General features: G+C 40.4%; 1 protein-coding gene across 4 annotated transcripts in view; it reads right to left on the bottom strand.

Annotated features, from left to right (window-relative positions):
• Positions 1 to 15,361, bottom strand: part of LOC138972611 (uncharacterized) — a 255,147-nt gene that overhangs the window by 173,775 nt on the left and 66,011 nt on the right. For 3 of the 4 annotated variants that reach the window (XM_070345265.1, XM_070345267.1, XM_070345266.1), the window contains exons 5-6: positions 11,081 to 11,191; positions 7,850 to 7,972 (exon numbers count right to left, since the gene is read on the bottom strand). In XM_070345265.1, coding sequence (XP_070201366.1) covers positions 7,850 to 7,972; positions 11,081 to 11,191 — 234 coding nt within the window. The remainder of the gene's footprint in view (positions 1 to 7,849; positions 7,973 to 11,080; positions 11,192 to 15,361) is intronic. The other variant, XM_070345268.1, reaches the window with a different exon arrangement.

Below are 15,361 nucleotides of genomic sequence, written 5' to 3'. Positions count from 1 at the left end.
ACATTTAGTCAAGTAGCTGTCGAACTCACAGAATGAAACTGAACGCAATGCCATTTTTCAGCAAGACCGTATACTCGTAGCATCGTCAGTCCACCGCTCATGGCAAAGGCAGTGAAATTGACAAGAAGAGCGGGGTAGTAGTTGCGCTAAGAAGGATAGCACGCGTTTCTGTACCTCTCTTTGTTTTAACTTTCTGAGCGTGTTTTTAATCCAAACATATCATATCTATATGTTTTTGGAATCAGGAACCGACAAGGAATAAGATGAAAGTGTTTTTAAATTGATTTCGACAATTTAATTTTGATAATAATTTTTATATATTTAATTTTCAGAGCTTGTTTTTAATCCGAATATAACATATTTATATGTTTTTGGAATCAGAAAATGATGGAAAATAAGATGAACGTAAATTGGGATCGTTTTATAATTTTTTTTTTTTACAATTTTCAGATTTTTAATGACCAAAGTCATTAATTAATTTTTAAGCCACCAAGCTGAAATGCAATACCGAAGTCCGGGCTTTGTCGAAGATTACTTGACCAAAATTTCAACCAATTTGGTTGAAAAATGAGGGCGTGACAGTGCCGCCTCAACTTTCACGAAAAGCCGGATATGACGTCATCAAAGACATTTATAAAAAAAATGAAAAAAACGGTCGGGGATTTCATACCCAGGAACTCTCATGTCAAATTTCATAAAGATCGGTCCAGTAGTTTGGTCTGAATCGCTCTACACACACACACACATTTCAACGGGGTGTGGGGAGGGAGGTCAGAGGGGTGTGGGGGGGGCGTGAGAGAGAGAGAGAGAGGGGGGGGGGGGGGTTCGACGAAAATACAGTTTAACGACCTCTCTGCTTAGAGCAATTTGGGTCAAAGATATCAGAGCCGAAGCTCTACGATGTGTGCCTGGGTGAAGATGAGCAAAAAAAAAAAAAAAAAAAAAAAAAACCTTTTACTTTCCGTAATGGAAATGCTGGAAGAACAGGATTTTAAATCAATTCCTTGCAGGAGATACACGATTGTAGAGATTTATTCTTTCATTCCGAGGCAGAAATGCTTTTGTATTCAAGAAACGTGGAACGTACTTGTGGATTCGGCGGCTAGTCAACTGGCGAAAAGCAAACCCGGTCCTCCCTAGGACCTATGCTGGCCGGTTAAAAACATATGTACAGGGCTGCGACTTTATGTCGGTTTATTCATCAACGCCTTTATGGCACCCTCTGTCTACAGAGGCATGGGAAGGGGATCAGGTGAGGAGGCCAGAGATGTGGGGGGGGGGGGGTTGTGCAATACCGCATCATTTGAACACTTCTATGACAAATGACCAAAATATCGTTTTTCTAGCTAAGGAACCGCTCCTGCTAAGGGTATAGCACCTATTAAACGTCCACCCCCCACTTTTGGGCAAATTTGGTGCATAGGGTGGGTGGGCGTATACGTAGAGGTTACATGCCGAGTCTCAGTGATTATCAAAAATAATGGTCGAAGTTAGCGGATCATGAAAAATGCGAGCTTCAGCGAGATTTTTCATGACCGCGAACTGAGACCATTATTTTTGATAATCACTGAGACGAGGTATGTAACCTCTTTGTCCCTCCATTCTTCAGTTATTCAAAGAAAAGAGGAGTTTTTGTGCGAAAGTTTGATCGAATCATATTCACCCAACCAGTCTACCTGCGCAGGCGATCGATTAATGCGCGGTTGTATAGTTCCGTGCAAATCATTCAATTTTGTTAACACTTCTTGTCAGTTTCCATGTTTTGAACTAAAATCAAGTACAGAGTTATGTTGTCATTCTGCTGTGGCAGTAAAGGCAGATAGTGTGTGTTCTGTTCATGTTTTGGTATCGCTCAGGAAATGTTCTTTCCTCGAATGTGACTAGCAGACGAAGTTTTACACCCGTGTTGCAACGTTAAAAACTGTATGAAGTTTAGTTTTCTGGGGCAAAATAGTGTATGAAACCGCTGCATGTTCTTTAATTTGATTAAATGTTTGCAATTGATTGCGTATGATCTGTTTATAAAATGAAATATTGTTGAAAACTGACCGTCGGATTGCAGTCTTGTCGATGCAGCCGAAATCTGGAAGGGGAACTACTCGTGTCGCAAGACAAAGTATGAGAGTTACTTTTCCTTGGAATCTTGCTGGCGACAAACGATTGTGCACGGCAGATCTGAATTCAGAAAACAACCAAACTCATGGATTTTATATTGAGATTCATGTGTTCAAGCCTGTAGTTGATGGTTTAAATGCGGTATGGTTGTATTGTTTGCTCCAGAAATGTATATTTTGTACATAAGAGTGTTCTGAACTTTTGAGTCGCAAAAAGTAGATCCACAATGTGTACAGTCTCTACCCATGAGCTATCGAGGATTCAGGCCCGTTGTTGGGTAAGTGATTTTGGTTGTTCGGTAAGTTACCGAAAAATAACTAGCCCTACAAGTTTACAGAGAGAAAGAAGCAGAGGGGGAGATAAAAGGTGAATAACAGTAATATCATGTTAACCAAAAATGTTAACCAAAAAACACATTCTCGACTTAAATTAATTTTTAAAATCAATTTTGATATTACAACGTACTCTCTTGCACACGAAGAAAATAAACAAAAACAAACAAATGACAAAAAGTATAAGATTAAAAAAAATAAGGCCTGATGGTAATTTGAACTCAACTCAATCGCGCATCAGACGAATTCGATAACCGTTCGGCTACGGAATCAGACAACAAATTCTCGCCACTGTAATGCATTAAACAAGACGCTAGCACGCTTTCGCAACACGCCCTTATGATCGAGCATCGGTTGAAATCTTTCGCGAGCAGAATCTCGTATTTGACTACAATGCATTGGTGCTTAAATGACACGAATGTGTGTCCATGAGGGACATAAATCTACGAACAATATTTGAACAAGATTTATTCAAACTTAACGGTTTTAATGGACAGTGTTGGTGAAGTTACTGACAGGTAGCGACTTTACAGGAGGGGGATGCGTCCTCTAACTTTACAGCTCGGAGACAACCCGGTAAGGACTTACCGGTGTTTCATAAATAACACTTAGCAGTTGGCGGACTTATTGAGCGTAAGTGGTTTTGTAGGCCAGTATATGATTTGCAGCTTTTTCAAGAATAAATTTTGTTCAAATATTGTTTGTGGAGAGGAGCTAGCATGAGGAATCTCCTATTCTAAAATTAACCAATGTTGGTAGCTGCCGACCTTCCGCCAGACACACATTAATACCGGGGAAAAAGAAATAATTACTTGGCAGTAAAAATAAATACTGGGCGGTAGTTAAACGACAGTTTGACTTTAAAGGACACAATGTTGCAGCTTTTTCAAGAATACGGGCCCAGTACTCTATCCCATGGTAACCTTGAAATGTGACAAAAATCGACCAGATCTGGGTCATGTCTTGGTGTAACAAGAAAAGCAAATGCTTACACACGACTCGCCTTCGTCACCACCGTCCCTCCCTGAACAACCTTACCCAATTGAAGACTCCCTCCCTTTACAGACATTTTCAAGACCCTATTTTCTAAGATACTCTGTTCATAACCTCTGTAAGTTTAACCCCATTTTAAGACCTCATTTTCTCACGGTTTTGTAGATCTTAAAGGGAGGATTCTACTACATTTGACCGTACGACCCCGTCCTCCTCCCCCCCCCCAAAAAAAAAATCCTTCCAAACACCATCACTAACTAAAGAGGTCTGATATACTTTCTGATACACTTTCATACAATGACCCCGCTGATAGTGAGATCATCAAACTCTAAAAGTGTGCAAAGTTTCAGAGGTCAACTTGAAAGACATCCGAGACAAACTCAACGTTAAGTTTGTTGTCCACGACCGGAAGGCCAGCCGGACATATATAGCAGAAAATGTACATCCAAGGAAAGTAGTGTGGTAGACTATGTTATTGCTTCAGTGTCATTGATCAATACTATTGTTGATTTTTGTGTACTTGACTTCTGTGAGTTGTATTCTGATATCCATTGCCCGATCTCTGTTGTCTTCGGCTTTTCAAATCACGATAATTTGGAAGCAAGTGACTCTTCTTGTGAACAAACACAAAGTTCTGATTTTGTAGGCAGGCCGAAATGGTTCGATGACAGTAAAATTAAATTTGCTGAGCAGTTAAAAGAAGCAGATGAGATTATTAGACAATTGGATTGTACTTTATCTGCACAACTAGATGATGTCAGTGTATTGTCGCAACTTCAGATTGACCAGTTTTGTTCTCAGATTTGTGATATTATGAAAAACGCTGCCTCGGATATAGGACTTCTGAAGAACAACACTAGAAAAGATAAAAATTGTACTAAAAAAAGGGAAAATGATAACTTCCCTTGGTTTGATTCCCAATGTGAGAAACGTCGTAGGGAATTTTTTAACGCAAAAAATAATGTGAGACGTCTTAGGAATAGAGTTTCTAAAGATAACCTATCCAGAGCAAGTAAAGCATACAAAAAGCAGCTTAGGGTATCGTTTAAAAAATACAAATCAAAATTTATGAAGAAAATATCAAGTTTAAAATGTTCTGATCCTAAGGCATTTTGGAAGATAATAAATGGTTGTAGCCAAGACAAGAGAGAAACATATGCTAAAGTATCCTGTGATGCATTTTTTGAGCATTTTAAACGTCTTGGTGAGACAGATGACAATGATGCTAAGTCTGCAGATCAGCAAAATGATCAAAGTACCTTTTCTATAGATACATATTTACTAAATGACTTGTTTACTGAAGAAGAGGTTAAAATTGCTCTCAGAAACTTAAAAAATAATAAAGCTTGTGGCTTAGACACTATAACAAATGAATTTTTGAAGAATGTTTCAGCAGATCTCTTGTCAGTTATTACTAAGTTTTTTAATTTAGTCCTTGTATCCGGCAAGGTACCCGAAGATTGGACTATTGGTGTCATTAAGCCCCTTTTCAAGAATAAGGGTAGTAAGGATGATCCTAATAACTATAGAGGTATTTCCATCCTGAGCTGTTTTGGAAAAGCTTTCACCTGTCTGTTAAACAACCGCCTTACTCATTTTTTTGATGCCAATAACACTATTGGTGAAGAACAAGCAGGTTTTCGTTCCGACCATAGTGTGACTGATCATATTTTTACCCTAAATGCTATAATAGACTTTTTCCTGTCTAAAAAGAAGAGATTGTACTGTGTTTTTGTTGACTATGAAAAGGCTTTTGACCTTGTTAACAGCTCTTTTTTGTGGCAGAAATTGTTAAATTGTGGTGTGTGTGGTAAGATGTTGACGATTGTTCAAGATATGTACTCTAAAGCTAAGTCCTGTGTACAGTGGAACACTAAGTTGTCTGACTTTTTTTCTTGTTCTGCCGGTGTGAGACAAGGTGAGAACTTGTCTCCCCTGCTTTTTTCCGTATATTTAAACGATCTGAAGAATTATTTTGATCGGGAGTCAGCTCTAAATACCTTAGGACGTGAATCCGAAAATGTAAACTGTGACAACAGTGATATTAACGTTCTGTATGGGTTGTTCATTTTGTTGTATGCTGACGATACGGTTATTTTTGCTGAATCGCCAGAATCCTTGCAGATCTCTCTAGATATTATGGACAGATATTGTAAAGATTGGTTTTTGAAATTGAATGTAACTAAAACAAAAGTAATGATTTTCTCAAGAGGGAAAGTAAGAAAAGTTCCGACATTTACATTCAATGGTCGGAAACTTGATATTGTGTATGATTTTCAATACCTGGGTATTAAATTTAGCTACAATGGTAAATTTACTGTTGCACAGAAGAATTTGTATGACCGTGCCTCCAAGGCCATGTTTGCTTTATTACGTAAAACCAGAAAACTGTTTTTGCCTCTTGATGTCCAAATTGACCTCTTTGAAAAAACTGTGGTCCCTATTTTACTTTACGGTTCTGAAGTATGGTGCCCTTACATGTCTGATCTAGCTAACAAATTACAGATACGATTTTTTAAGATGATTTTGAAAGTTGGCAAATCAACACCAACAAACATGGTTTTGGGTGAATTAGGTCAGTTCCCTGTAAGTATTCAAGCGAAATGTCGTATGTTGAATTTTTGGTACAAACTTGCATTTTCTAATGGTTCTGACAAACTTTCTTGTGTGACATATCGTTTTTTGTTTAAAATGTATGAATCTGGTGTATACAAGTCAAAATTTTTGCTTTCTGTCCATGGTGTTCTAAATGAGTTAGGCTTTAGTGATTTTTGGCACAATCAAACTATCGATAACGTAACGGATAGTGGTTATTTTAATACTTTCAAAGCACTGATGAAAAATAGGCTACAAGACCAATTTGTCCAAACCTGGCATTCAGAAATAAATAACAATGAGTTTTATTATAATTATAGAATGTATAAAGAGAATTTTGAGTTTGAAAAGTACTTGTCCATCCTGCCGGTAAATTTAGCAAACGCTGTTTTAAAATTCAGAACACTGAATCATAAATTGCCTATACAAAAAGGTAGGACTCTTGGTATTCCCAGACAAGACAGAATCTGTCACAAATGTTCATCAGGTGACCTTGGGGACGAGTTCCATTATATTCTTGTATGTCCTTTTTTTTACCAATTATAGAAAACAGTTGTTACAGTGCTATTATTATGCCCGCCCCAATTCAGTTAAATTCAGAGAGCTTTTTTCCACTACAAAAAAGAGTTTATTGCTAAAACTCGCAAAGTTCATGACACTTGTCATGGACTGTTTGAGAAGCGAGTAAAATTTAATTCTCTTTTAGCTTTATACTCCGTTATCTGTTTTGTGTTGTTTGTAATAGTATTTTTGTCCTTATGTTAACTCACCCATCACCCCCCCCCCCCCTCCCCCTTCCCCCCATTTCCCATAGTAAAGAAATGTATGTAATTACTTTGTGTGTTTTATTATTATTATTATTATTATTATTATTATTATTATTATTATTATTATTATTATTATTATTATTATTATTATTATTATTATTATTGTTGAATTGTTTCTTGTATTGTTTTTGGTCTCCCTCACCCCTAAACTCCCTTTTCTGTACATAGTCTGATTTCTTTTTGTTTTAGTTCCTTTTATTTGGTGTTGAAAGAAATGTGTTTTTACTGTGTTTTTTAAATTTTCCATGTACCCTCACGGGGTTTTTATCGGAATAAAACTTGACTTGACTATAGACGGACACATATGAATCCTAATACTCACCAATTACTCAGGTGAGTCAATACAACCGTGATAGTGTGAAAAAATTCAAAAATGTAGCTCCAAGAAAGTTGAAGAAAATAATAATTGTATTTACTGAGCGACTGTGACCTTTGAATGTGACAGGTGTTAAATTAAACTGTGGTCATGTCTTAAGGTAATTTAAACCGTGGAAGTGTATGCAGCTTCAAATAAATGTCATCAAAAACACTAGTATACGTAACAGTTTTAGCCCATGAACTCTGAAGATGTTTCAGAAAGTGATCGGGTAGAAACCCACTTCAACTACCCAACAATTTATCTGAATCTTGTCATGTCATCATTTTCAAAGACTGTCCGAATGATTTCTCTCATTTTTGTCACACTTGTTTCAGCACATTCTGAAAATACTGCAGACAAAATATTAGCAAAGTGTCAATGTCGACTTTCAAGGTCAACCGTTGTCGGATATTTTTACATTAATGCGTTTCAAAGTTTCAAAGGTCTACCTTAAAAAGCATCCCAGATCAACGGACGAACAGATGGCCAACTGTCAATGCACACGGACACAGATGAGTACTAAGACTCACGTATTACACAGGTAAATCAAACAATATATTTTTGTCGGTATTAGGTACGACCTGACTGTGACTAAAATGTGACGATGGTGATATGAAATTTCTACTCACCCATGACATAAACTTCACACAAACTAATGATATAGCTAAGATTAGCTGCGCCTGGCAGTTCTCGTTTACGAACACGAAAATATCGCCCAGTGACCACGTGTCCGCATGTGATGTTGTACCTATCTGCAAATACAAACATGGCATACGTCGTTTTGTGTTTTTCTTCTTTGCTTACTTCTTAGTCGATTGCTTCTTTCTTCTTCACAGAACAGCTAGTATGCAGAAGACAGTAAGGCCATAGTACAGGTTACAACGAAATAGTAGGGCCAAACACAATACACATGTGCACGAGACAGTAGAGTCACAATACCGGCGTGCACGAGATAATAGAGTCATACACTATACACCTGTGCACAAGATAGTAGGGTAATACACAATACACCTGTGCACGAGATAGTAGGGACAAACACAATACACCTGTGCACGAGACAGTAGAGTCACAATACACCTGTGCACGAGACAGTAGAGTCAAAATACACCTGTGCACGAGATAGTAGGGACATACACAATACACCTGTGCACGAGATAGTAGGGACAAACACAATACACCTGTGCACGAGACAGTAGAGTCACAATACACCTGTGCACGAGACAGTAGAGTCAAAATACACCTGTGCACGAGATAGTAGGGACATACACAATACACCTGTGCATGAGATAGTAGGGACATACACAATACACCTGTGCACGAGATAGTAGGGACACACACAATACACCTGTGCACGAGATAGTAGGGACATACACAATACACCTGTGCACGAGATAGTAGGGACATACACAATACACCTGTGTACGAGATAGTAGGGACATACACAATACACCTGTGCACGAGATAGTAGGGACATACACAATACACCTGTGCACAAGATAGTAGTGTCATACACAATACACCTGTGCACGAGATAGTAGTGTCATACACAATACACCTGTGCACGAGATAGTAGGGACAAACACAATACACCTGTGCACGAGACAGTAGAGTCACAATACACCTGTGCACGAGACAGTAGAGTCAAAATACACCTGTGCACGAGATAATAGGGACATACACAATACACCTGTGCATGAGATAGTAGGGACATACACAATACACCTGTGCACGAGATAGTAGGGACACACACAATACACTTGTGAACGAGATAGTAGGATCATACTTAATACACTTGTGCATGAGATAGTAGGGACATACACAATACACCTGTGCACGAGATAGTAGGATCATACTTAATACACCTGTGCATGAGATAGTAGGGACATACACAATACATTTGTGCACGAGATAGTAGGGACATACACAATACACCTGTGCAAGAGATAGTAGGGACATACACAATACACCTGTGCACGAGATAGTAGGGACATACACAATACACCTGTGCAAGAGATAGTAGGGACATACACAATACACCTGTGCAAGAGATAGTAGGGACATACACAATACAACTGTGCACGAGACAGTGGGGACATACACAATACACCTGTGCACGAGATAGTATGGACATACACATTACACCTGTGCACGAGATAGTAGTGTCATACTTAATACACCTGTGCAAGAGATAGTAGTGTCATACTTAATACACCTGTGCACGAGATAGTAGTGTCATACTTAATACACCTGTGCAAGAGATAGTAGTGTCATACTTAATCCACCTGTGCACGAGATAGTAGGGTCACACACAATACACCTGTGCATAAGATAGTAGGGCCATACACAATACACCTGTGCAAGAGATAGTAGTGTCATACTTAATACACCTGTGCACGAGATAGTAGTGTCATACTTAATACACCTGTGCACGAGATAGTAGGGTCATACTTAATACACCTGTGCATGAGATAGTAGGGTCATACTTAATACACCTGTGCATGAGATGTAGGGTCATACTTAATACACCTGTGCACGAGATAGTAGGGTCATACTTAATACACCTGTGCATGAGATGTAGGGTCATACTTAATACACCTGTGCACGAGATAGTAGGGTCATACACAATACACATGTGCACGAGACAGTAGAGTCACAATGCCGGCGTGCACGAGATAGTAGGGTCATACACAATACACCTGTGCACGAGACAGTAGAGTCACAATGCCGGCGTGCACGAGATAGTAGGGTCATACACAATACACCTGTGCACGAGACAGTAGGGACATACTTGAACATCGAACAAAGGAAATTTGAACATCGAACAGAAACTTAATCCCAGTCATATTCGGCTTGCCATACTTTACGTACAGGATTGGAAGTAAACCCTACTTTACCCCTTTGCTTTGTTTGTGTGACCAAGCAGTGAACAGTACCCGCTATTACGAGCTAGTCGTGTGACAGAGAGTTTTCTTGCACACGAGACTGTAGATGTTTCACGACGGCTTTAGCCGGAGTGAAACAGCAGCAGTCGAGTGTGCAAGAACACTCTCTGTCACACGACTAGCTCGTAATGGCGATTATGTCTCACAGCTTCAACAGAGGAGAGAACAAACACGTTTTGCGTACTCACGCTTGATAAACCTAAACACAGGAGCAGCCATTGTGGAGAGATCTACTTTTTGACGAAAGTGAACGAACAACTATGAATGACGTCTCGGTATATGTGAATGACGTCACAGTCATCGTCACAGTCTGTATCTTTTGAAGCATTCCATTCTTCATGACGTCTTTCTGTGTCTGCATCCGCGAAATGTTTGTTCTTTCCGGGGTCTTTGTCATCTATGTTCAGAACTCTGTCCTTCTAGTTTCAGACTAACAGGCCTCCTGAGCGAGCCACTTTCCAAGGGAAGCTAAACTCGCGTATGGAAACAGTACTGTAGTCTGGGATCGGGATGCCGTTTTCAGTATTCTCAGTGTTGAAGAATTTGTAAAGAGAAGACACGACAACAGCAGGAGAAATAAAAGTCGTGTGTGCATTTTGGGGCTTTTGGAGGGACGATTTCGAGTTTGAATCCGTTCTTGCACATGCTCCAAAGCGTGTAACATACAATCTTGCACACGTTTGCTTTAGTAGTGGCAAAGAAGGAAAGCGTGTGACATTAGTAATTGTAGTTAGGAGATTGAAGTTAAATAGTCCTTAGTGCGTGTTGGTATAAGTGATTCTGATATATTATTACCATGTAAACGATAAGTGTAACCTTGAGTGGTTTGTTTATTCAAACATATGGTTTGTTTATTTATACATAAATAATCACTCTTATGTTCTCTAAGTGGTTTTTTCTTCTTTTTGTATGACCTACCTGTAAGATTGTAGGCTGGCAGAACGGACATATCATTATAGGCAGGCCAGGTGTAACAGATGTCGCCATCCACAATGGTTTGAAGACCCCACAACGTCTGAGTATCAAAGTCTGCAAGGGACACACACACAGACACACACAGACACACACACACACACACACACATACACACACACACACACACACACATTATATATATATATATATATATATATATATATATATATAGATATATATAAATATATACATATAGATATATATAAAATATATAGATATATATATATATATAGATATATATATATATCCCATGACCTCCCTTCTTTGTCTCTGTAAATGTACTCTAGGTATATTTCTTGTATTTCCATTGTTCTCTTGTTACATCTATGATGTAACTATTGCACTCTTATTACACATAAAATAGTGGATAAATAAGGGTGCACGAAAAACATCATAGCTGGCTCTACTTTTTGTCGTCCTTGACATTCCAAAAGCAAATATACCTGTAAGACCGGATGTGCAAGGGGTCACCACGCTTTTGAGAACATGGGCGAGAGTCGTTCAGTGCTATAGCTTAGTTTTGGTCTCGTCTTGCCGAGACTATCATCACAGCGTCATATATTTCATTAAGTCTGTCATCCATCGCGTCATATTATGGGGACGTAATCTGTTATGTTTCCTTCTATTCGTAGTTCTGTTTCTCTCTTGTCAGGCATGGTACTGAAGGAATGGCAGTTTCAGCTAAAATAAAGCCGGGGGTCCAGGGGGCCGCTCAGGCCCCCTGGCGGGGTCAAGGGGCAGCGCCCCTTGTGGGGGTGAGGCCCCCTGAAGCTGACGACTTTTTACTAATTCAAATGTGTTTAGTGCCCTCTCCTTGAAGCTGAGAGGGATATAAGTGAAAGATAACAAGGCTCGAGTAAGAAAAAATAATAATCTCAAGTCAATCAGCAGATTTTTTTTTTTTTCGGATTTTTTATTTATTTATTTTTTTTTTTTGATTTTCGTTTTCGGCGGATTTCCGCCGATGGGCGGAAGAGTACCATGCCTGCAAGTTGTGATCAACATGACAAGCCTTATGTGTTTGAGTGTGTGTGCTCGTGCTCTCAACTAAAACAGAAGTCAAACTAGCAATCGTTAAAAAAAACAGTCCGTTCGAGAAGCAATGTTATGCTCATGTGAAGTAACAGTGTACCTGGTACACACGTTCTTATCGGTACATCTTCGACTACGTCTGTTCTCTGGACAAGCTGTTCGATGCACTTTGCGAGTTTTTCTAGCTCTTCTGTGGTGCAGTAGGCCCTTATAGACGATGAAGGTGTCCAAGATCTCAGGAGATGCGTGTGTAACCACTAGGTATTCAAATGACAGTCAAATCCGTGTAAGAGGCTTTCAGCTGACGGGGACAACCAAGCCACCATTATGCACCGACTTGACATAGATCAACAGACGTGCCTTTAGAATAATGTATACATGTGCATAGGTGCCTCATCTGAACAGACAACTAAAGCTTGATGTTTCTGTCTTTTGGATCTTCATGGGATATACAGTTTACAACACTCGTGATTTTGTATACTCGCCACATTGAGCGATTGAGAGCAGTGCTTTCTCGACTGAGAGAGCTTGGACTCAAACTGAACCCAGAAAAGTGCAAGTTCTGTCGTACTTCAGTGCAGTATCTGGGCTACACTATTTCCTGGAAAGTTTTACTATAGACCAGAATGTCATCCAAGTACACCAGCAGCATCTGGAAGATCAGGTCATGCATCCCTGCTGTCATGAGTCGTTGAAAAGTAGCGGGAGCGGAACAGAGTCCGAATGGCATACGCTTGAACTCAAATAACCCAAATGGTGTAACGAAAGCAGTCTTTTGTCTGTCCCCCTCGTCCATTGCTATCTGATGATACCCTGATGCAAGATCCAATGTGGAAAAGTAGTTCGCTCCCTTCAATGCATCCAAAGACTCGTCAATCCTAGGCAGTGAAAATGCATCACGTCTCGTCTGGTAATAAAACTTGTGTCGTTTGCTTGAGTGTTTGAGCTCGGTAAGAAAGAGTAAAGTAAATTGGCACTCGGTTACATTAACTTCGATTTAACCACTAGGAGCATAAAAATAACAACCAACCTGAATAATTCTAGATATATCGAGCAGAGGTCCATCCATTTCTGCTTCACCGGAAGTAAGTTGGGCACAGATCGCGTTCGTTGGCGCTGTGCGAGACCCCGCAAGCAGTATTATGTAGCGGCACGCGCAGAGTTGGCGATCCCCATATATTTCATGAAGTCTGTCATCCATCGCGTCATATTATGGGGACGTAATCTGTAATGTTTCCTTCTATTCGCAGTTCTTTTTTGGCTTACGTAAGTGTAGCCTATGCGATGCTAAATGTTGTCTGTCTGTGCGTGCGTGCGTGCGTGCGTGTGTGCGTGTGTGATAGAAACTTTAACATTTGACTTAACACCGAAATACTAATTTTACCGGGTTATTATCCAAGCAACAGCTTCAAAGTATTGAAGCAATGATCAACATTTCGTCGGCATGTGTGTAGTTCAAGTGTGTATCCACAGAAAACGGGTGGTGGTTTTTTTGGGGGCGGGTAAAAGCAGGTGACTGGTTTGTGTCGTGTGTGGTATGTAGACCAGGTCAGGGGTCAAGATCAGGTCAGGTCGCGCGGAGGATTGTGGTATAGACTCACTTTCCAGTTCTCACCTCTGCATTCGTCGATTCGGGGAAGACGATTTCACATTGTTCGATTTCTTAGCTCAAGAAAAATAGATAAAGAAGATACCAAAGCCAAAGGAGATTTCCAACAGTTTGATCTGCACAGCGTGTTTCCAGTGTCTGCGCAGGGAAGATCGGGTGCGTTGCATAGAGCGGACGTTAAATTCTGTTCGCGAAGAGACAACAAGTTTTCATGTTGTAAGCAACGCTATGTTCGCGGCGAACTGTTCGCAGCGAACTCAATTCTACCCTCTCTACCCACTTTCAAGTAAATGGACCCATCTCTTCGCTGACGGCCAAGTCCATGCATGCATATTAAGGGCGATCATGCGAACAGTCGCTTTGTACTTGGAACAGCCCTCCCTACCCGCACTGACCAAAGTAGACCAGTCCAATGGCTTACAGCTCAGTCCATGTGTACATTTTAGGGGTGACGCTATGCATTGGGCCTCAGGATATCTGTGTGTGTGTGTTTGAGTTTCGTACCCCACGTGGAGAAGCAGGGCCTTTCCTTTTTTTGAGGTCAGATTTGACAGTTGGATTTCTTGTCCAGTCCGTGGAAAAGTGTTGTGGTCTTCATGTCAGTCAATAAAAAAGGTTGATTAAAGGGGAATGTTTAGGAGAAAAAAGCCCGCGTGCGCTCGCTCTCTCTCTCTCTCTCTCTCTCTCTCTCTCTCTCTCTCTCTCTCTCTCTCTCTCTCTCTCTCTCTCTCTCTCCGTGTCTCTGTCTCACTATGTTAATCTGTCTGTTTCTCCCTTCCTTTCTTTATCTTTCTCAATCTCTCTATCTGTCTTTCTCTCTCGCCCCCCTCTCCCTCTCGCCCTTCCGCACACACTCTCGCGTAAACACCCCCCCCCACACACACACACCCAAATATATGTTTACTTACACACATGCACACGCGCGCACTCACTCGATCACACATTAACATACACAAACAGTAAAACACACATAAATACAAACACGCACGCACACACACACACACACACACACAGACACACACACACACACACACACACACACACACACACACACACACACACACAGCAAATACAAGATGACACACTTAAAGTGCCATACAGTTGCGTATGTTACTACCAAAACACACAAGCAAATACACCCACACAATTCATTACACAGAAATAGGAAGGGAGGGGGGGGGGGGGGGAGAAAGAGAGATAGACAGAGAGAGTGACAGAGAGAGACAAAGAGAGAGAATGGGGAGACGGAGAGACAGACGAACATAAAGAATGTGTGTGTATGAGAGAGAGAGAGAACTTTGAACTTTGAACTTTATTACAGGAAAGATAGCATTTGGTCCGTGGGACCTTTCTTACAGCTAGTCCTGAGGTGCGTTGCATAGAGAAAACAATCTGTTCGCGCAGAGACAAAAGGTTTTCATGTTGTAGGAAACGCTATGTTCGCGGCGAACTGTTCGCGGCGAACTCAATTCTACCCTCTCTACCTATTTTCAAGTAAATGGACCCATCTCTTCGCTGACAGCCGAGTCAATGCATGCATATTGGGGGCGATCATGCGAACAGTCGCTTTGTACTTGGAACAG

This window comes from Littorina saxatilis, linkage group LG8 (assembly GCF_037325665.1).
Source record: "Littorina saxatilis isolate snail1 linkage group LG8, US_GU_Lsax_2.0, whole genome shotgun sequence".
NCBI lineage: Eukaryota > Metazoa > Mollusca > Gastropoda > Littorinimorpha > Littorinidae > Littorina > Littorina saxatilis.
Note: the sequence above shows the minus strand (reverse complement) of the source record. Positions and strands in the feature narration are given on the sequence as shown.